The sequence below is a fragment of the Mus pahari genome, chromosome 7, assembly GCF_900095145.1.
Source record: "Mus pahari chromosome 7, PAHARI_EIJ_v1.1, whole genome shotgun sequence".
In the NCBI taxonomy this organism is placed as follows: domain Eukaryota; kingdom Metazoa; phylum Chordata; class Mammalia; order Rodentia; family Muridae; genus Mus; species Mus pahari.
In genome coordinates this window covers 74,335,542-74,358,830 of record NC_034596.1, presented here as the reverse complement: position 1 = coordinate 74,358,830, position 23,289 = coordinate 74,335,542, and the positions used below count along the sequence as shown (strand labels likewise).

Sequence of the window (23,289 nt, the reverse complement as noted above, 5' to 3'; positions counted from 1 at the left end):
CCTTGTTTTTAATTCCAGATTATAACTTAGCATTAAATGAAAGTAATTATAGTTTAAAGAAAACACAGTTATGGAGTTATTTCCTATTCTGTTGGATGCCTGTGTCCCAGAGTCGTCATAGTACTATGACGACATTTTAGTACATTTTAGTACACCTAAAATGCGAGTGTCATTAATTTGGTTTGTGATCACCAGACCAATCATCAAATCATTTTCTACTTACATGCTACCAACCAAAGGTCACTGTTTCCACATCTCTTGGTCTTGGCAGGAGCTCCTTTTTAATATCTATTTCTGCGACAGAAAGATAAGACTTGGGGTTGAAGAAATGGCACAGTTCTTTGGATCACACCTCTTAACAGAGCATGGCAGGCAGCCCACCTGTAACTCCAGCTCTAAAACATCCACGCCCTCTTCTGGGCTCCACAGGCAGGGCACTTGCCCTCACACGGTTCATTCATATTCAAGTATAAATCTTTTAATTTGATATTTTTGGGGCATGGTTTCTCTATATGGCCTGGCTGTCCTGCAGTGTGCTCTGTAGATCAGTCTGGCCTCGAACTCAGTGATCCATCTGCCTCTGCCTTCCAAGTGCTAGGATTAAAACTGAACACTCTTGACCTACCCTTCAGTTTTATAAGAAAAAGAAATATTAAGACTTTGCACCACTGCTAACAACATCAGACTTTGTCATCTCTGCACACTGCGTTTTATTTTATTTTTTCATTGAATTTCACGGTTGGTGGACTCAAGCTTATAAAACCCAGGGCTTCAAAGACAAAAATCACCAGGAACCCACTCCCACACACACCTTGAAAGATGGATCATAGGATCTGCTTATGTGTTGTACCCCTCGGTAACACCCTCAGCCCCATATATATCTTTCCATGTATAAATACTGAATCCCCTCGAAAACTTTTGAGAGTGGGCCCTTTGTGGAAACCCTGCCAACAGTATACATAGGAATTTATACCTATGGAAGGACAGAAAGGACTTCGTAATTGTTGATATATTTCACATAAGGACCGATAAGATGGGTCTTTCTTCCACACCAAATCATACATTACCCAAGGGCAGAGACAAAATTATTTTGATCACTACATAACTTTGGCTTATCAAAATGTCTATTCTTAACATGTTGTGAATGAGAACCCGGGGCAGACTAATGGACTAGACTAAAAGCTGTGTGTATTCTGTGATCACACTGCCCATTTTCCGGTTCTGAAAACATGTGATCCTGGCCACTTAATCTCCCCATTTTATTAGAGTTTTACCATCCGAGGATAGGCAGGCCTCTGCTCATCCATCTAGGCCTGAGACTGAACATTTAGACGGGATATGAACTGAAGTCAGGTGGCAGAAGGAACAGCAATGACAGCGAGGGGCGTGTGCTATCAGTCGCTGCGCAACACCCCTGGCACTCCGGACCCTCCCTGCACAGCCAAAGTTAAGCCTCCCTCACTTAACTACAACTCCCAGCATGCGCTGCAGGACCGGCGGGCCCGGATGAGGCGGCCGAAGCGCCAGTCCCGCGGGCTCCCTTGGGCCCTTCCCTTTGGCACCTCCTCTGTGCCCACTGTCTGACTCCAGGTCGGAGGCACCCGCTCGCCTCGGCGCGAGGCCGCACCCTTGTAGTAGCCGAGTGTCGTCCCCGCCTCGGCTTCCTGTCAGGCTTTGGCGCCCGGCGCCCGTGCAGTGACAAGCAGGGGGAGGGCGTCCGGCTCGGAGGACCCCGGAAGCGCCTGATTCCGGAGGCCGAGGTGCGGCTGCAGTGATGGCTTCGGGGCTGGGCAGCTGATTGCTGAGGTGGGAGTGGGCCCAGCGCCCGGAGACTCGGTGGCTGCAGCTCACGCGCCACCTGCGCCATGGCCACCTCCGCCGCCTCGTCCGAGCATTTCGAGAAGCTGCACGAGATCTTCCGCGGCCTCCTTGAAGACCTCCAAGGGGTGCCGGAGCGGCTGCTGGGGACCGCGGGGACAGGTGAGGCGTGGGCGGGACCAGTCGGGGAGAACTCCGCAGGGTGCGGGATCCCAAACGGGGACACGGGGCTCCCCGCTTCCCCTTTGGGCACGCCCCCTGCTGCTGTCGGGCCCCGGACGCCCAGGGTGTGCAGTCTCTTGTGGTGACTGGGGGCGTGCAAAGGGATGGGCATTAGGATGTGGTCTCCTAGCGAGCCTCCTTGTCCCAGCCCCCAAATTCTTAGTTATCATCCTCTCCCAGTAGCATAGGGCGTTCTTAAATCTGCGCTCCTGTGTTTCGTTAAGACGATTTAAAACAAAAAAACAAAACCCCTTAATTTGGGGCTAGGCATGTAGGAGATTGGTCGTTTGGTAGGCAATGAAATTTTAAAAATAGTAGTAACCATAGAGACTAGCTTATAGGTGAGACAGTGGCGGGAGGAGAGGGGAGTAAACCAGCTACATTGGAGAGGAACCGGAAGTCTCACATTAAGACTTTTTTGACGTACTAGGGTAAATCATTAAGGAACATAAGCAGCGGAGTAATGTGGATTTCATTTTAGAAGCAAGGCGGCGGATAGCTGGATAGAGGATGTGAGAATGGCTATAAGAGACTGTGTTAGGAGCTTCTGTGACAGTTGACTAGGTAAGCATGGGAATCTGGAGAGTGAGCATTAAATCCAACAGGTGGTGCGAGGCAGAGATTTATGAGACTGGTGTGTGTGAGGAGGAAGAGTGAGAAGGGACCGTGTCTTCTCACGTGATTAGGTGAATGAATGAATTTAAATGAGAGGCCCATACTCATTTGAGCTGTAGATGAGAATGTCTACCTGTAGATTATAAATAACAGTGTATTCTGTACCTAGCATGACAAAATAATTTTCTGCCATCAAAAACATTATGAAGAATTTATTAATTTAGTAAATACAGTAAAAATCAAGAGATTGCCAGTGGTGAACACTTTTAATCCCAGCACTTGAGAGGTAGGAATAGAATCTTGGTGAGTTCAAGGCCAGCCTGGTTTACACAGCAACACAGAGTTCCAGACCAGCTAGATTTTATATCTTTGACTCTATCAAAAAAAAGAAAAGAAAAGAGAAAAAGAAAGGGAAGAAAGAAAAAAGAAAAGAAAGAAGGAAAAGAAAAAGAGTTCTAGAGTCAGACTACCCAAGTTACATACACCTTTTTTAGCTATGTGACTTTGCAAGTTATTTTAACCAAACTCGTTTCCACTATAAAGTAAAACATAGCATCTAACTTCATGGGGTTTTTGTGGGGAGTAAATGAGATGTGTAAAGCTATTAAAAATACCATTTGGCAACAGTAAGAGCTACCAGATGTTATTAATATGTGTTTGTTGTTTTATTTAGAAATATTGGCTCTCTATACAGTTATCTTAGGGTGTTCTGTTTGCTTGCTTTTTTTTTTGTTTTGTTTTTGGGGGGTTTGTGTTTGATTTTCAAGATAGGGTTTCTCTGTGTGGTCTTGACTGTCCTGGAACTCACTCTATAGACCAAGCTGACCTCAAACTTCGAGATCCACCTGCCTCTGCCCCCCAAGTGCTGGGATTATAAGCGTGCACTCCCATTGCCCAGCCTCAGAACACTGATTTTCTAATGTACTCATCACTTTGCATATTTATAATACAGTGCATTGTCTTTGTGTTACTAGGAATTGTAGTCTTATGAATCAGCCCATCAACACCATCTGGGAACTTGTTAGCTGCACATGCTCAGGCCCCATCCTGACTAGCAGAATCAGAACCTTATGGCAGGCAGTCTGTCTTAACTACACTTGAGGAATTTCTAGTGCTGACTTAAGTTTGAGAGCCAGTGAACTGGAAATGAAATAGCACTTTTATTTATTTGTTTGTTTGTTTAGCATGTGTCCTAAACTCCCTGGAACAGTACAGTACACAGCATGTCCTAGGTATCTGACAAATATTTACTAGATATGTTCAGGGTGGTGGTGCATAGCTTTAGTAGCACTTAGGAGGCAGAGGCAGGGACTCTCCATGAGTTCAAGGCCAGCCTAGAGTACACAGTGAGACCCTTTCTCAAATAATAAACTATATATTGTACTTGTTAAATTATTGTAAAAATGATTTTTGGTTGTTAAAGGTACTATGAGTTCTTAGAAGAAAATAGCTGGGTATTGAAGCAGAATAATTTATTTCTCTTTGGTTTTTTTTTTTTTTTCACATTTTCAATACTCTTCAAATTGATGTATATACATTGGTTAAAACAACCAGAGCGAAAGAGAACTTATTTCCCCAAAGAATAGTCTGTATTCTTGTGGCCCTTGAAGGGTAGCTGCCACCATGTGTCCTAATTTAGGAGGGTTTTGTGGCAGTAACAGTTTTACCATGTATGCTAAGTATTAGCCTATTTATAGCATTCATTACCTACAGCTGTAATTTCTTATCTTGGCTTTGCATCGTCTGAAGAGGTTTCTCTAAAGCCTCAGAAGTGATGGAATTTTGTCATCTGATTAATATGTTAGGTGCTTATAGTTATTGTTTCAAGTTTTGGTTTTCTGGTACCTGTAGACAGTTGTCCTTGTGATAAAATTATTGACAGTTTTCCATTTTAACTTGCTTGAAGTCCAGTATTGATACCTGAGACCTCAGTTTTGTTTGTTGTGTATATACGTGTGGAGCTCAGAGGACAGTTTATGCTTGCTTGTTCTACTGCATGGGTCCTGGAGATTAAACAGGTTATCAGGCTGCAGCAAACACCTTTACCTGGTAAGTCATCTATCCAGCCCTGAGATTCTGTCTCTTTAGAGCTAGGAAGGAAACAGGAAGTGCCAGGCAGGGCAGGCGGGCAAACACTAATCACTCACAGGTTACAGAAGTTCCATTTCTTCCCTCCCTGTATACTCTGCTGAATTGTGTTTTGCTCCAGGTCTATGCATTCACTTTGAGAATCAATGGTAGTTCCTAATATTTGAAAGTTCACTGTGTCTGGCGCTTGCTAGTGCCCTCTGGAGTCAGCATTACTGCATTGCACTTACAAAGGAAACAGGCTGAGAGAGCTGATGCTTTTGTTGTCTTTCATCAGATGACATAAATGAGTCTACAGATAGAAGCTACAAGTCTACGAAAATGCCACAATAGGGCGCTAAAAGCAAATGAATCTTGTGTTTTAAAGTTCTTGGTGAAACTGAAGTTTTCTCCCTGTCCAACGAGTTAATGTCCCATAAGAAGAGGGTGTCAACATTAATGGTACATTCCTTTGAGCTCCTATGGCCTTAGCGAGGGCACTTGTCCAGGTTAGTTTCTTTCCTTTTTTCTTTTTCTTTTAGATTTATTTATTTATTTTATATATAGGAGTACATTGTAGCTGTCTTTAGACACACTGGAAGAGAGCATCAGATCCCATTACAGATGGTTGTGAGCCACCATGTGGTTGTTGGCAGTTGAACTCAGGACCTCTGGAAGAGCAGTCAATGCTCTTAACCCCTGAGCCATCTCTCCAGCCCCTTAAGTTCTAGTTTCTACAGCTGTAAAATGAAGTTGATAATTTCTGAGAACTATCCCAGCTCTAATGCTGATTGATATGTGAGACTGAAGCATCAAAAACAGCTAGTGATGCCTCAGTTTAGTAGAGACAAGCCTCTTTTGATTTCTGAATATTTGCCTTTTTTAAAATCTATTTTCCTAGATGTTTTTCTGCCCTATGGGCTTTGATGGAGGTCAAGGGGCAACACCAGCTGGTCTAAATCATGGTGGGGGTGTTAGGTCCTTCCAGCTTCACGAGATCTACTGCATGGGTCCTGGAGATTAAACAGGTTATCAGGCTGCAGCAAACATCCCCTTGACTACCTTGCAATGAATGTCACTGATCCCTGGGTAATGCAACTTGACATAGCCCTTTTGGGAATCACAGAAGCATCAAAGACACTCAATTTGAAAATGTCCCTGATGGTAGTAGCCTTTATGATGTTTGGAACTTCTTTATGGCTTTGTCTTTGGGCATGAACCACGTACAGTTCATAGAATGATTCATAGAATGAGTTGCCTGCACATGCCTGTGGCCCTTTTTGGTATGACTGTTGTTTCTTCATTTCTTCTTCCTTTTTCTTCTTGGTTGTGTTGGAGCCAGGACTGGAAAGAGCCCTTTCCAGGTTCTTAGGTTTTTCCTTTGTTTTAAATCTAGGACTCCATAATGTTCTGTTTTGAAAGGCAATAAGTAACTGTGGCACAGGAAAGTTGGTGAAAGCAGTTCCCATCATCAAACTGCTACCTCCCCCACCACTTTCACTGGCAGGCTTTTCCTGAATTGTTCTAGAAGTTGCCTCTTTGAGTGTAGGTAAAAAATGGCACTGCTGTAGAAAAATCTGAGCTAGGAAAAGGGAGGCTTCCTAGCTTAGATCAGGAAGAGGGTGTACTTGAGTTTGGATATATGCTCTGTTGTAGGAGTAGTGACACTCAGCTCTTGTGGAAGTAGCTATTCTTGACTGCAAGTGATCTTTTTCCATTCTTGGTGACTAAGAGCACAGCCCCTCAGGAAGGGGGATAGATGCTTTGCTGTCCGTCTCAGTTACATCACAGATAGCAGATGTGTACCATTTGTTAAAACGTTTCTTTTTCTTTTTTAATTAATGGGTCCTGGGGTCTTGTTTTTTGTTTGTTTGTTTGTGGTTTGTTGTTTGTTTTGTGTTGTGTTTTAAGTAGTATGAAGAGTAGTTTTCTGGGAGTGCCTTGTGTATGTCCAAGGAGTATCAGACAAGTGGGTAGACATAGTAAGTAGTGAGTTGGAAGGTGTTGTCAAGAGGATCAGAAGATCAGGGTCATCCTTGGCTACCAAGTAAGTGCTGAGTTTTAGCTACATGAGATCCTGTCTCAAAAGAGAAAATGAATTAAAAAACTATTGTAAGCAGTAGTAACTTTGTAATAAGTAAATTGTGTGTAGATTTCCACATGTAGATCATTCAGGTGAATGTGTTTGTTTGTTTGTTTTTGAGACAGGGTCTCACTATGTAGCTCTGGCTATCCTAGTACTCACTAGACCAGGCTGGCCTCAAACTCAAGGATCTGCCTACCTCTGCATAGGATTAAAGATGCGACCCACCACACCCAGGGAATGCATGCATTTTTAAAAATTAAAAATTTTGACAAAGCTGATTGCTGCTTGTCAGATGTGAAGGAATGATCTGCTTCCTTGTTTTATAGCCAAAGAAATGAAAATTTCCCATGCTTCCTTTCATGTCAAGGAAGGTTCAGCACTGGTGCCTAAACCTAATCCCCTGACCAACCAGGGCTCTTCCCTCTACAAAGGTTTACCAGGTGTCATTTACTCTTAAACATTCTCACTTTATCAGTGTATTCTTATAAAAATATATGTGTCTAATACAGTTAGCTTTAAAGGAAATTTTATTTTAAGTGAAAATCTTCATATTATAAATGATCAAAAGAAACATAGTAAAGATGAAATAATATTTATTTAGATATTATTGCTTTGAAACTGGGGCTTTTTCTCTTACTATACTGTTAAAAGGGAAGATCAGTAACTTCTATTAAAGACAAAAACAGCCAGTAATGACTGTACTCATTATAATTCTAGCATTTGGGAAACTAAGGCAGGAGGATTGCAAATTTGAAGGCAGCCTGGCCAACACAGTGAACCTACTTAAACAAACAAACAAGTTCAGTAGTTTAGATGACATGGGAAGGACTGAAAGAAAAATGACAGTCTCATGGGCAAGTCATTATCCCTGCCACCATAGGGGAGAGAGATGTGTCACACTAGTGAGCAGACGAGGTGAATGTTGAGTTTGTTTTGCACAACAGTAGTGATTCCAGAATCACTGTGGAAACCAGTGTTGATAGACATTCACATTGATGAGAGAGCACCTGTCCTCCTTGAGGTTGGGGAGGAGGAAAAGTTATGATGATTGTTAATTTAAACCTGTAGTAGAGGGGCTGGTGAGATGGCTCAGTGAGTAAGAGCACCCGACTGCTCTCCCGAAGGTCCAGAGTTCAAATCCCAGCAACCACATGGTGGCTCATAACCATCCGTAACAAGATCTGATGCCCTCTTCTGGAGTGTCTGAAGACAGCTACAGTGTACTTACATATAATAAATAAATCTTTAAAAAAAAAAAAAAAAACTGTAGTAGAGATGTTGTTGGCTTTAGAACCAAATAATTGTTATGCTGGACTTTGTCCTCAGCAGTAGTATTTCCCTGGGTACAAAATGCCAACACAGTAGGCACCCTTCAGGCACAGTGAGAGCAAGTCTCCAAATATAGCTAGGCCTCTAGGGGTAGTTACATGTTACTACCCCCAATCAGGGAAGAATGGGAAGGTTATTCTAAGCAGAGGGAATGCCTCTACAAATGTACAGAAGCAGTAATAAGTGTTTGAAATGCACCTGTCTTTTCTAGAAGAGAAGAAGAAGCTGGTCAGAGATTTTGATGAAAAGCAACAGGAAGCAAATGAAACGGTGAGGACAGGGAGCAAGTACTTGTTTCTTGTGCTTGGTTTTGATCTTTTCTAGAAATACTATGGCTTCATAACAGGTAACCTTTTCCTGTCTTCTGATCTTGATTTTGACTGTTTCTAAGTCACGCTTAGGTTCTCTTTTGTAATTGTGATAAAACATTCAGACAAAAGCCACTTAGGGAAGAAAGAGTTTGTTCTGACTCACAGTTCATGTGGTAGAGAAGTCAAAGCAGTAGGAACTTGAAACAGTTGATCACATCACAGAGAGTGATGGTGAATGCATGCTACTGCTTTAGCTCCCTGTGTCCACTCTGTCCAGGATCCTAAGCAGGGAATGGTGCCACCCACAGTGGGGAGTCCTTTGCATTTTTGAGTAATACAGTCAAGATAATCCCCCAGAGACTAACCTAGGCTAACAGATGTGTTCGTAAGTTTGTCTTTTAGGTGATTCTAGATCCTATCAAGTTAACAGCACTAAGCATTGCACTTATTAAATGAGGCTAACTGGTGGGAATAGGTGTTGAGTGGGCTTAACAACACAAATAGGTAAAGTTTGAAGATTTCTGAAGTACAAGCCTTTGCTGACACATTCCTAGCATGAGTAGTAGGGGCATTCCCATACCTTTGCTGAAGCTGCCCACTGAGATCAGTTACTGACCTTGGTTAAACTTATTGACACAGAAGATATATAATTCACGGAACATGCACACTTATTTGCATTGTTAGGTATAGAGCCTAGGTCTTTATGCATGCTTGGTATTGGTAGATAAGCATGCTACCACTAGTTTCATCAAATATTTGTGTTTGTTGTGAAAGTGCATGTGTCTGTATGGCTGCATGCAATCTCCTTCAAGTTCCATCCACCTTGCCTTTTCTTTCTCTTTAGTCTTTAAAACAGGTTTTGTCACTGCCCTGGAACTTGCCAGCCAGCACTGAGACTATAAGCTGCCATCCCCGCAAGCACCTTCCTGTCTCTCCAGCCCACCACATGCTTTCATGAGTGACTGCTAGAAACTGTCAGGCACTTCAAGTGGATGTGGCATTTGTGGCCTCCCCCACAAAAACATACTTGTTATTTTGGATACCTGTGCCCAGGTTAGGGGAAAACCAGGCTGTCTACTTATCCCTTTCTGCTTTCCTAGTTGGCAGAGATGGAGGAAGAGCTACGATATGCACCCCTGACTTTCCGTAACCCCATGATGTCTAAGCTACGAAACTACCGGAAGGACCTTGCTAAACTCCACCGTGAGGTGAGAAGTACACCTTTGACAGCCACACCTGGAGGCCGAGGAGACCTGAAGTATGGCACATATGCCTTGGAGAATGAGCATTTGGTAAGTGTTAGCTGTTCCTTCCTTAAGGGCCTGTGGTACAAGAACTAGAGGGTTTATGTTGTCAATATATATTGAAGTCTCAGGTTTCTGTTTTCTTACTCTTGGCCTGTTTCCTGCCTCTAGTTGCCATTCTCCACTCTGGTTGCTGCTTTTAACTCCAATCTAACTATGTGCCTAGAATTCTTTGTGAGCTTAGATAGATAGGTAGGTAGATACTCAGGGTTTCTATTCCTGCACAAAGCATCATGACCAAGAAGCAAGTTGGGGAGAAAAGGGTTTATTCCGCTTACATTTTCACACTGCTATTGATCACCAAAGGAAGTCAGGACTGGAATTCAAGCAGGGCAGGAAGCAGGAGCTGATGCAGAGGCCATGGAGGGATGTTACTTACTGGCTTGTTCAGCTTGCTCTCTTATAAACCCAAGACTACCAGCCCAGGGATGGCACCACCCACAAGGGGACCTCCCCCCTTGATCACTAATTGAGAAAATGCCTTACAGCTGGATCTCGTGGAGGCATTTCCCCAACTGAAACTCCTTTCTCTGTGATAACTCCAGCTGTGTCAAGTTGACACACAACCAGCCAGTACAGGTAGGTAGATAGGTTGTGAGCCAGTACATGGGTGCTGGGAATTAAACCCAGGTTCTCTGAACGACAGCCAGTGCTAATCACTGAGCCATCGCTCCAGCCTTGCTTTATTACTTTATTTTGTATGTATGCATAAACACATGCGTGGAAGTCAAAGGACCACATGCAGAAGTCCCCATAACTGAACTCAGGTTTTCAGGCTTGGCACTGAGCCATCTCACCAGCACCATTTTTGCTGGACTGAACCTGACTGTATAGACCAGGCTGGCCTCAGAGCCATCCTCCCACATCTGCCTCCTAGGTGTTAAGATTACAGGCATGCACCACACACAATTGGGTTTATTTGACCCTCAGTGGTTTCTTCGCTTACTCGTCTGTATGCTATTTGTAAAGTAAACATTCTTATCTTTTTTTTTTTTTTTTGGTTTTTCAAGACAGGGTTTCTCTGGGTAGCCCTGGCTATCCTGGAACTCACCCTGTAGACCAGGCTGGCCTCGAACTCAGAAATCCGCCTGCCTCTGCCTCCCAAGTGCTGGGTTTAAAGGCATGCGCCACCACGCCTGGCTTTAAAGTAAACATTCTTATTTTAAGAATCTAATTTAAGAAAAAAAAAAAATTGAGTATATAGTCCTTGAACTCCCTATTGTACATCAGGCTAGCCTTGAACTCACAAAGATCCTTTTGACCCTGCCTCTCTGTGGGTGCTGGAATTAAAGGTGTGTACCACCATCCCAGCCGGAGAGGCTAATTTTCTCTTCTCTTTTCTTCTTTCTTTTCTTTTTTTCTTTTTCTTTTCTTTTTTTCTTTTCTTTTTTTTTTTTTTTTTTTTTGATACGGGATTTCTCTATGTAACCCTGACTATTCTGGAACTCAGATCTGCCTGCCTCTGCCTCCTAAGTGCTTGGATTAAGAATCTAATTGTTGATGACATCTTATGCCATTTGCCACCTGCTCTGTAGTAAGTTCTGTGAGCGGAACCCCTCTTGATTATGTGTGCTACCCCATCTCTGTCCATCATTATTGATTCTGGCCAGACATAGGCTGCTTTTGTAGTCATGTTGTGTTTAGGATTGGAGAGAAAAAATTTCAGTGAAGATTAAGAGTTCTTGGGAAGTTAGGGAATTTTGCTTGAGGTCCAGATTCTCCCTTCCCTGTGAACAAGTCACCAGAGTGATAACTTGAGAGTGCTGTTTGGCATGAGGTGACATTCTTCTTTGGTGGTATTGGTGGAGTTCACCAACAGACTATAGCCATAGAAGCTTTTTCAAGAATGTATCAATGTTTCTAGCTTTTAATGACTTCTGTGCTGAGAAAGAATACTTTATTTATGGTCTCTAAGTCCTCAGGACCAGTCAAGTGGGAATCTTGAGTGAATAATTATTTTCTAGAGTTTTGGGAAGTTGTTTACTTGTGGCACTATTAAAGGCTAGCCAGGCATGATGGCACACATTTATGGTTCCAGCACTTGGACGTTAAGCCAGGAGGGTCATGGAGTTTGAAGCCAGCTTCAGTTACAGTGACACTGTCTCAAAAAACAAAAATGAATAAATATTTAAACAAAGAGTTTTAAGTTTTAAAGTTACAAGCTAATTGTATTATAAGGTCATTTTTGCACACACTACCACCTTCTCACTCAAGTCTGGATGCTGACTGAAGTTGCTAGTAACCAGTTACATGTTTATAATGGATTTTTAACTGGTCTACAAGAAAAATGCTCCAATTTATTTTATTATTTTTTCAGAAGTATAACAGGAAGTGGGGTGTACCTGCTTTAGTCTGGGACCTTGAAGAGGATCTTATGATTCATTAGAATCTTTGATTCAATTTTAAAAGCACAGCTAACCAACTCTTCATACCCATTGCAGCTGAATACTCAGTCAGTCAGCTTTGGATTGAATTTTTTTTGTTTTTTGTTTTTTGGTTTTTTTGTTTTTGTTTTTCGAGTCAGGGTTTCTCTGTGTAGCCCTGGCTGTCCTGGAACTCACTTTATAGACCAGGCTGGCCTCAAACTCAGAAATCTGTCTGCCTCTGCCTCCCGAGTGCTGGGATTAAAGGCATGTGCCACCACGCCCAGCTCTGGATTGAAATATTTTTTAAAAGTATTGCATCGGGGTTGGAGAGATGGCTCAGCGGTTAAGAGCACTTACTGCTCTTCTGAAGGTCCTGAGTTCAAATCCCAGCAACCACATGGTGGCTCACAATCATCCGTAATGAAATCTGACGCCCTCTTCTGGAGTGTCTGAAGACAGCTACAGTGTACTTACATATAATAAATGAATAAATCTTTAAAAAAAAAAAAAAAGTATTGCATCTGCCCAGGCATGTGGCACCTAGCTTTTCATCCTAGCACTTGGAAGGTAGAGACAGATGGATCTCAGTGAGTTGAAGCCAGGCTGGTCTACATAGTAAGTTCAAGGTTTGCCAGGACTACACGGTAGGACTCTGTCTCAATAATAAATAAATAAGATTTTGAGGAATCGATACCTTCTCCTGGCATCCATGGGCACCCTGGTGCACACGTACACACACATAAATAAATCTTTAAGAATGTTTTTATTTGCTGAGCATCTATTGATGATTTTCTTGTCATGACTCCTTGAACAATAAGTATTTACATAATATTTACCTTCTCTCGGGTATAAGTCATGTAAAGATGATTTAATGGATTGGGAGGATATATGTATATATATATATATATATGTATATATATATATATATATGTGTGTGTGTGTGTGTGTGTGTGTATATATATATATATATATATATATTATATGCAGATACACTATTTTACACATAGGACTTCAGCAGAGTGCCCTAGAATCAGTTCCCTGCAGAAAGGAAAAACTGTAGTGAAATAAGAAAGCCACAAGGACTGTATTGACGATAAATTTATAATTGAAGTAGCCTAACACTTTTCTTCCTTATTCCTATCAGAATCGACTACAGTCTCAAAGAGCATTACTCCTACAAGGCACTGAAAGCCTGAACCGGGCTACCCAAAGCATTGAGCGTTCTCATCGGATTGCCACAGAAACTGACCAAATTGGTTCAGAAATCATAGAAGAGTTGGGGGAGCAACGAGACCAGTTGGAACGTACCAAGAGCAGAGTAAGTCTGGCAATGTGTAAAAAAATAGAAGGGTCCTTCATACCCAGATGCTGTACTAAAGCCAGACACTACAGCAGTTCTGAATTCTGGGAATAACTCTTTTCTTCTCTCTCTGGGACTAACAGCCCCCTCCCCTTTTCACAATTTTTAAATTGCTGGGCTAAAAGATTCCCCATTAGAATTAATACAGAGCCAAAGGAGACAGATTTATCAATAAAAGTCAATACAGATGCCCATGCTTTTGTAACTCCAGAGTTAGTTTGGGGGTGAGGATTAGAAAAAGTTGGATCTTTGTAGCTTGTTGGCCAGCCAGTATATTGAGAGCCTTTCTTAATAAGGTGGTGTAGCCAATCTTTTGTGGGTTCTACCCTTCTCCACCCTTTAAACCCACTAACACTAGATAGGAGAAGAAAGGAAAGGGGGTGATGTTATTGTTAGGCAATTTCCTGCTGATTAGGAGTGTAGAGCTTCTTGTATCAAGTTTGATCAAGATTTCTAATTTCTTCTTTTCATCTGTTTGTGCATAACTACTTGAGAAACCATGACCAACAACCCACCCTGTTTCTTGGGACTCTAGCATTTATATACCCTCTGAAAAGTCCCCAGAATTCCAAACACCACACAGTCATAGAAACTATATGCTGCTGGCAAAAATCACACCCCTGCACAAGTCAGCTGCTATGGACAATCTGAAGTAGCCCCATATCTCATACCTGGGATTAAAACAAAAACATATTCTTATCTTTCCGTGGGGTTTTTTTCCTAAGATTTATTTTTATTTTATGTGCATTGGTGTTTTGACTATGTATATGTCTGTGTGAGGGCATCAGATCCTCTGGCACTGGAGTTATAGATGGTTGTGAGCTGCCATGTGGGTGCTGGCAACTAAACCTGGGTCCTCTGGAAGAGCAGCCAGTGTTCTTAACCACCGAGCCATCTCTCCATCTCCTATTTCTGTGTTTTTAAAAGAGATCATAATGCCAAAATTGCCTATAATGTGGAGAGCAGTCAAGGACGGTACCCTCCATACCCACACAGATGTGCACATACAACAGACATAAACACACAAAAATACATAGATACGTATATGTGTCTATAATATTTGTGAGCTGAGTTCAATCTTGCTATTTAGGCCTGACTGCTGGCCTGGAGCTCCGTGATCCTCCTGCCTCTGCCTACTGGAATTAAGGTTGTATGCCACCATGCTGGGCCACAAAGCAATAATGATTTATACCATTCCATATCTTGCTTTAGTCATGAAAAGAGAATGTGAAAACACCAGTAAGGATTCAGTGTCACTGAAAGGAGATTTTAATTTCAGGTCTAACAGCATATTTTTCTATTCTTAACAAAAAAAAATTATGTGTGTAGGTGTTTTGCCTGCATGTATATCTCTGTATCACATGGTCCTGGTGCCTAAGGAAGTCAGAAGAGGACATCAGATTCCCTGGAACTGGAGTTATGGTTGTGAGCTGCCATGTCTGTCCCAGCAATAAACCCAGGTCCTCTGGACAAGCAGCAAGTGCTTGTTTGTTTTGTTTTGTTTTTTCAAGACAGTTTCTCTGTGTAGCCCTGGCTGTCCTAGAACTCACTTTGTAGACCAGGCTGGCCTTGAACTCAGAAATCTGCCTGCCCCCGCCTCCCAAGTGCTGGGATTAAAGGCGTGCACCACCACTGCCCAGCACAGCAGCAGTGCTTTTAAGTGTTGTGTCTCCTCTTCGGCTCTGTTTTCCTATTCATGACAGCTCACAACCATGTATCCAGTTCCAAGGGATCCGATGCCCTCTTTTGACTTCTGAGGATATCACATATACATGTGGTGCACATTCAGGCAAATATTCATACACATAAAAGTAAATCCTTAAAAAACATAAGTAAATACCAACTCAGGAGGCTCTCTGAGTATTTAAGTGATGAGATTCAAATCTTAAGTTGCCCTACAGTCACTAGCCCTGCACAGGTGAAGCCTTATAGCCTATGGCAGTCAGAAAGGTTTGGTTTTAAAACCATGGCACTATTCTCCTCCCCCCCCACCACCACCACCTGCACTTTTTTTCTTTTCCTGAGGCTGAGTCTCATGTAGTCCTGGCTGGCTTCAACTTGCCAAGCCTGCTTCTGGGATTAAAAGTGTGCACCACCATGCTACCATGCCTGTCACCTTCCTATCTGAATAGCCAAGAGGAAGGATTAGTGATCTCACAGCCACCCACGCCTACAGGAACAATGAGATATAGTGCTTCCCTCCTTAATGAGCACCCAAACACCTTGACTTTTCTATGTTCCTGTACTTAGATATAAGCTGTTAAATTCATTTGATTTCTTTGCATATTAACAAAGACCTTTTTAATACCCATGTTCAAATTCTATAGATTTTTTTTAAAGGATTAGGAAATGATTTATTATTTTCTCTTCCAGCTGGTAAACACAAATGAAAACTTGAGCAAAAGCCGGAAGATTCTTCGCTCAATGTCCAGGAAGTAAGTTTCAAAAAAACTCACAAATTCTTGACATTTAATGTATTTCAACCAAGAAAGCTTCAACCAGTAAGTTAACAAATGCCCTGGTGAATCACCTTAGTGCTTCCCAAGCACTCCGCTCCCTGGCCTGAAGTAACTCACTCAACAACCAAAGGACAGTATAGTTAGTCTAGTTAAATATCTCAGGAGAAGGTCCTTTGTTAAATTCCTAGATTGTTCCAACATAAATAGTGGAAAACCTGCCTGCTGAACAATGTCAATCCCAGTTTCCATCTCTTAGAGCTTTTCTGCTCCCTGGAACATGTTTGTAACACCTGGTGTGGGAGCATGGAGAGTACTTAGTTCTTGCCTTTCATGGCAGGCCTTTTTTGGGAGTCCTGTCTTGTTAGCAAGAAGTATTTTAAAAGAACAAAACCAAAAACAAGTGGTTGTAGCATGAACCTGACAATCGATGGGAGATCGCCATCCCCAAAGCTGTCCTCTGACTGCCACAGTGAACTGTGTAGTACGCACATACCTGTGTTCACTAATTTAAAAACTAAACAAAAAAAACCAACCTTGAGGTAACTAACTCCTAACCGTAGTAAAAAAAAAAAAAAAAAAAAGGCTGAAGGGAGGTGGTAACATTCGGGCTAAGCCGGGTACCTAGCATGGTGTGTCCTTGAGCTTCGGAATCCATTCATAGAACAAGCAGCGGGAGCAGATTTCCCCAAACACTAGTAAATTCCTTAAAGAAACCAGATAATAACCTGAAGTAAATTTTTGGAGAGTGACTGTTGAGGTAGTAGAGCAGAGGGAGAACTAGGGAAGAGTAAGAAGGGAGACGTTTACAAGACACTTAGAAGCAGATCTCAAGGCCACTAGTTACTCATCCTACAAGCAGGACCTTGCTGTGAGCTTGATCGACTTTGACACTAAAGAGTGCACCCGAAGCGTATGTATGGCTGCTAGGACCGTATTTAAAGCAGCAGGACAAGTGGAGGGATTTTTAGAGTCAAGAAGCCATTATGTTTTAGTGTTATATTCCTGTTTCCCACATTGTAGTCAGTGTTGTCCCTCACTTAAGCCAAGAGCACCATGATTTGTCACCGTCCGAAGGACAGTGCTTTCTGCTATGTGGCTGTGTAGCCAAACTCAAACTCCCATCTACCTCACTGTATCTAGCATTAGAAACAGCTAGAAATAAGATTACCCAGACTCATGTCTACTTACTCTGCTTGTCTTTGTAGAGTGATAACCAACAAGTTGCTGCTCTCCGTCATCATCTTGCTGGAGCTAGCCATCCTGGTCGGTCTGGTGTATTACAAATTCTTTCGACACCATTGAACTTCTATAGGGAAGGCATTGTGGACCAGCATCTTACTCTGAATGAATGGTGTTATATAGGGATATGTGTTGCTGCTGTGGGCTAACAGTTCAAGAATGTATTGTCTTGTCAGACTATGGGAGGGAGGACAATGGAAAACCATGAAAATGTGAAGGAACAGCAACAAGACCAGTATGATATACTAAGGTAATAAATGCTGTTTATGACTCCTTCAAACTTACATGTATAACATTAATAACTTGTAAACTTCAAAAACAAAAAAACAACAAATACATTTACAGTAATAGTGTTGGTGACCAAAATAGAGAAGGGAATTTTACAGTTGTGAGAGTACACAGATGTTCTCATTAAGGCAATATTGATCCAAATAGCCGTTTAATATCTGTCCCTTCGCTTGCCTTGCAACTCTGGAATGCTGTTGTGAAGGGTGCCAGAGAACAGTATTTCCTAAATCCTCACACATTCTTCATTTTCTGATTCATGTGGTGAACTAGGAGTAGGAAGATGGTCATAGACAATGTGTCCTCCTTCTCTTGTCTGACCAAAACTTGAAGCAATCACGTCCACTGCTAGGCTGGCTGTTGCCTTGGCCTCTTCCTCAGAAGTGGCCAAATGAGGATTGACTTCAACAAGATCCAGAGCTGACAGCAACCCTGGAACAATAAAAGGTAGAAGACTTTAGAACATGCCCTGGCTGCCACTTCCAGTGAGGGTTGTTCCACCTCATAAAAACAAGTCATTTTCCAACATAAAATGACCTACAGTCAGGAAGCCCTCTGCAGTTTGGAAAGGTGGCTCTGTAGGCGAAGTTGCCTCAGCCAAGCCTGATTAGCTGAGTTTGACCCTTGGGCCCCATGTGAGATTAAGAGAGGCAGGCCAGCAAGTTGTCCACTGATGTCCATATGTACTCACCACTCGACAAACAGGACACAAAAGAACTTTAACAACAGAAACACCCAGGCAGTAGTAGCACAGGCTTTTAATCCTAGCACCCAGGAGACAGAGGCAGGCGGATCTCTGAGTTCAAGGCCAGTTTGGTCTACAAAGTGAGTTCCAGGAGAGCCAGGGCTACACAGAGAAATTGTGTCTCAAAACCAACCAATCAAAAACAAACAAGAAAACGTGAGGAGCTTACAAGACGCAGCAGTAAGAACACTTGCTCCTCTGATTGAGGACCCAGGCACCCTCAGGGTGGCTCACGAGTGTCTATTGCTCTTAATCCCAAAAGATCCAACACCCACCTCAGATTTCCATGGGCACCAACCATGTGTGCATGTCCATATATGTAAGAAAAAAAATCATGTACACATCCATACAAACATTTAAAGCCTGTTGTGTCTCATCCTCTTGACTACATGTTTAAGTTAAAATAACTGCTAGTACAGAACAATTATCAAATTCTACCCCTGTTCAGTTCCTATAATAGGTAAGCATTGTTGACAGGATTGTAGGCCCCTTGTCTGTTTGGGGGTTTTATCCTTTTACCTCGCACCCAGAACTGTGGTTGGAACCTGGGTCTTTATGCATACTAAACATGTACTTTACCACTGAGCTGCATCCTAGCCCATCAGTACTTTTTTTAATCCTTTTGTGTAAGGGGTGTGTGTGTACCTGCCACTATGTGCATGTGGAGGGCAGAAAGCAACCTTGGATGTTGGGTCTTCATTTCTGCTTTGAGGCAGGTCTCAAACATGCCAGGATAGCTGACCCTCAAGTTTCTGGGGATTCTCCTGTCTCCATCTTACCACAGCACTACTGGTGTGCGCTCTCTGCGGATTCAAACTCATGTCTTCATGTCTGAGCAGCAATTGTTTCACTAAACACTTAGCCATCTTCCCAACTTCACCATCAGTATCTCTTTGGTTTTTTTGTTTTGTTTTGTTGTTTTGTTTTTTGTTTTTGAGACAGGGTTTCTCTGTATAGCCCTGGCGGTCCTGAAACTCACTCTGTAGATCAGGCTGGCCTCAAACTCAGAAATCCGCCTGCCTCTGCCTCCCGAGTACTGGGATTAAAGGTGTGTACCACCATGCCCGGCATCAGTAATCTCTTGAGGCACCACCACATGCCCAGAAGTATAGCTATTGGTGTAAACTTTTTTTTTTTTTTTTTTTTTTTGAGACAAGGTCCTGCTATGTACCCCAGGCTAGCTTCACACCATCAGTCTGCCTGCTTCAGCCTCCTGAATGGCATTTACTCCCACAGCTAGCCCAGACTTCCATGACTGAATTCTAAGAACAGGTTCCACAGATAAATTATCTGTCTTTTATCTGGCTGGCCCAGCAAAAGACCCAGCCATATGTTGACTGTTTCGATCTTGATTTCAATTGCTTAATCTGAGGGTTTGAGTTTGTGCCCAAGTCCTCAGCACAGTTCTTTTGTTTGGAGTGGGCTGAAGGAAAGAACTTAATCTATAGCTGCCTTCCACTTCTATCCCTCCTTATCTGGCCTACTTCCCCTGAGATTCGTTTTGTTTGTTTTTGTTTTTGTTTTTCGAGACAGGGTTTCTCTGTATAGCCCTGGCTGTCCTGGAACTCACTTAGTAGACCAGGCTGGCCTCGAACTCAGAAATCCGCCTGCCTCTGCCTCCCAAGTGCTGGGATTAAAGGCGTGCACCACCATGCCTGGTGTTAATCTACCTTTTAAAGAGTGATCTGAATAAACTAAAATTTAATAACACAAGTATTTAAGAATATTTAGGCATAAAGTCATATAAGGTATATTCTAATACCTAATGCTTCATTTATATTACATTATGGTACATGACAAACTGTCCAGTGTTTCTTACAATCTTAGTGATGCATAGTTGAGTATATTATACAAAATTACAGTAACTAAGAATGTTAACATTTCATTGTCATCATTTCCTGCCCGGGAACCCGTGTCCCTAGTGAGTTGTGTCTTATTCCCAATGGTTCAACCTAGTATCTCTAGCATATCCTAAGTAGTAATCAAGAGGGTTTGCACCATCAAAAATACCTCTTGACTATGTTTCCAGACTCTGGCCATCCTACAGGTTAGTTTAAGCAAATTGCTGTCTCTGTTGACAGTGTCATGTCAGCGAAACAAGGAAACACAGACACACCACTGCCACAACTGCTTGCAAAGTTTATTAACCCCTCTTGAATGAAGCAACAGAAATGTTTTACTTTTAAGTTCGCTGTTAACTGAAAGACCGTTGCAATATTTATGTTTGTGGGTCTAAGAATAAGTCTGTCTTCCTACAGGCAGATTTAATAGGCTGGTCTCCCCTAAGGTTCTAGCAGACTCTAAGGACCCAAAATCCCCATTTCTTTTCTGTCTAGGTAAGGATTCCTTACATGGCTGGTGATGGCTCAGAGGGTAAACACTTCTGCCACTAATCTGACAACCCGAGTTCTACTTTCAGGACCGATGTGTAGAAGAGAGGTGACTACTACAAGTTGTCTTCTACACACATACTCACATAATAAATCCTTTCTAAGGGGTTTCTTGTCTGTTGTGAGGTGTGCACCTTTAATCCCATCACTTTGGAGGCATAGACTGATCTCTGAGTTAAAGGCTAGCCTGGTCTATCTAAGTGAGGCCTTGCCTAAAAACAAAAAGGAATTCCTTGTAGGTCTTGGCCTTGGATCTTGGAGTTTTTGCTTCTGTCTCCTAGTTTCATGAAATGATTGTTGAGGTTATATCATGTGATAGTTGCCCTTGATAATCTAGAATTCACCTCAATCATGACCTTAGTGACCTTCATCAGCCCTTTCTCTAACAGTATCCTTTTAAAGTTACCAACAAGCTCCAGTAGAAGGCTTTATCTCTGACTAAAAAGAAAAAAAGATACTTTCTTCAAGATGGAGTCTGGGGAGACAGCTCAACAGTAGACTGCTTGTCCAAGAGAGGGGACCTGAGCTCAAACCGCAGAACCTTTATGCAATTCCAGTGTTAGGGAGGCTGAACTTAGAACTCATTGTCTAGCGGAATTGCCTAGTCATTGCGTTCCATACAAGTAAGAGATCCAAGAAACAGGATGAATGGCACTTGAGAAATGACAGTTTAGGTTGACTGTATTAAAAAAAATTTTTTTTCAAGAAATGTTCTTAAAACCTGGACATGGTGGTGCATGTCTGTACGCTCAGCACCTGGAAGATGAAAAGCAGGATTCGGAGTTCAAAGTCATCCCCTCCTCAACTACATGAGTTTCAAGTCAATCTTAACTACATGAGACCCTGTCTCAAAAAAAAAAAAAAAAGGATTTGAGACAAGCTTAACTCCAAATAATTTCCAACTGCCGGTGAACCAGCAAATCCCTTACAACTAGAGGAAGCGAGCTACTTGGCTTGTTTTCTTATTCTGCCTTTAGGCAGCGTAGACACAGGAAATGTGTGTTGGGCATTCTGTTCCATATACTAAATCTATTGAGTGTGTGAGTGACAATTTCCTGCATGGTATTAGCATAGTTTGGTACAGTCCCAATCCAAAGTTGCCTCTAAATATCTGTCTATGTCCTCTACTAGCCATATGATGCTGGGCTATAGAAGTTTAACCCAAACCAGAGTGACACAGAGTGTCCCCTGCAGAAAGAGATTTCAGCATGTTTATATAGTGAATTGGCTGAAGACCTGGCTACATACCTGTATTATGTATTTCTTCAGTAATATACACTCCTTCTCTGTACGTTAATCCCCCTACAACAGGGGTTCCTGTGGCTGGAGCCAGTTTAGGGTCAAATGCATCAATATCAAAACTCAGGTGGATTGGCCTCTGTCTTCTGAAAAGGAAAAGAATGAGAGACTATGTTATGCTTGCAGTCTTCATTCTGTGACTACAACTTGGTTTTGTTCTCATCCTGTTGCTCTGCTGATTCAGTATATTTCTAGATTTCTACCCCTAGAAGTGACGGAGATTGGCATATTAACTTCTTACATAGTACTTTTAAGATATTGCCATTTGTTCTGCCTGCTTCAGAAAACCTCCAGTGCATTTTTCTGGGTTTCGTGGGGTGTTAATGCCTCTCGGGAATGCTTCACTTCCATCATACACTAATTAAGTTAGCTTCATTAGGTTATAGTTGTTGAATGAACATAATCCAGTTTAAAGTCTGCAAAATTATCTTCCAATTCTAACTTGAGTGCAGGTATCCCATGACTACAACCAACATCAATTAGCAAATAACAAATGTCTTGGCAGCTGAGAGAATGACGAGACAGCAGTTCTGATATTGACCACCAAAAGAGAAGCCCATTGTTGGGAAAACGAGCCTAACTAGCATGTGATTTTATGCTTAATACAGAACTCAGATGAAGCAGTAATGAAGTTAGGAAGAACAGGACCACTGGAACAGTGATGAAGGCGGCTCGTCAAAAGTCACAAAATCGAAAACAAATTAAATTTATGAGAAGCAGGATGGGTCTCTGACTTAACCCCTCCCAAATCTAGAAGAATATGATTTATGATTGATACTATGCCTTTCTAAACTATTTGAAAATACATAGGCATGTTTTACTTTTACTTGAAAAGAGAAATGACAATGCCCAAGGGACGGGCTTAAGTGTGCTGCTGCTCTCCCAGAGTTGGCCCTGCCTCCTCCTGAGACCTAGAAATAGACATAATAGACGTTTATGTCATTTCTTACTTGCCAATCAGCCGATCAAATGTCTGTTCCATCACCTTCTGGATGCCAAGTCGATCAATCTCTCTCATGGAAAAATACTGGATGTCATAATTCTTTAAAATAAAACTGGCAAGATAAAAGGGAAGACTCAAGTTTTAAAAGCTATTAATGTTTATTTAGGGAATCTTGCCTTTAGATTGACCTAAAACAGTCAGGACAGGCCCAAAGCTTACCCCTTCTGCATCAACTTACTGTTCAGGAGGCTCCACATCTCTCAGGCCAATGTATACGATATTTGGGGGAGAGAGGCAAGGTTTGATCCAGGAAAATCCTGGCAGTTGTGGTACCTGTGAAGAGAGGGATGAGTAGATCAGTCAGAAATCCTAATTCTCACTAAGATAATCGTATGTGCTCCCGAGAGTATACTGTCACGTTTGTGTCCACCATGTTCGAGGTGACACAAAA

General features: G+C 42.2%; 2 protein-coding genes across 2 annotated transcripts in view; one reads left to right on the top strand and one right to left on the bottom strand.

Annotated features, from left to right (window-relative positions):
- The first annotated feature begins 1,554 nt into the window (after positions 1-1,554).
- Vti1b (vesicle transport through interaction with t-SNAREs 1B) lies at positions 1,555-17,702 on the top strand. The gene is made up of 6 exons (XM_021201698.2): positions 1,555-1,980; positions 8,349-8,407; positions 9,549-9,740; positions 13,263-13,436; positions 15,852-15,913; positions 17,143-17,702. The coding sequence occupies exons 1-6, from the start codon at positions 1,866-1,868 to the stop codon at positions 17,237-17,239; spliced, it is 699 nt and encodes a 232-aa protein (XP_021057357.1). The 5' UTR covers positions 1,555-1,865; the 3' UTR covers positions 17,240-17,702.
- The window catches only part of Arg2 (arginase 2), a 26,029-nt gene continuing 20,152 nt past the window's right edge, over positions 17,413-23,289 (bottom strand). The window contains exons 5-8 of the mRNA XM_021201693.1: positions 23,077-23,171; positions 22,846-22,950; positions 21,845-21,981; positions 17,413-17,893 (exon numbers count right to left, since the gene is read on the bottom strand). Of these exons, the coding sequence (XP_021057352.1) occupies positions 17,688-17,893; positions 21,845-21,981; positions 22,846-22,950; positions 23,077-23,171 (543 nt within the window). The 3' untranslated portion in view covers positions 17,413-17,687. The remainder of the gene's footprint in view (positions 17,894-21,844; positions 21,982-22,845; positions 22,951-23,076; positions 23,172-23,289) is intronic.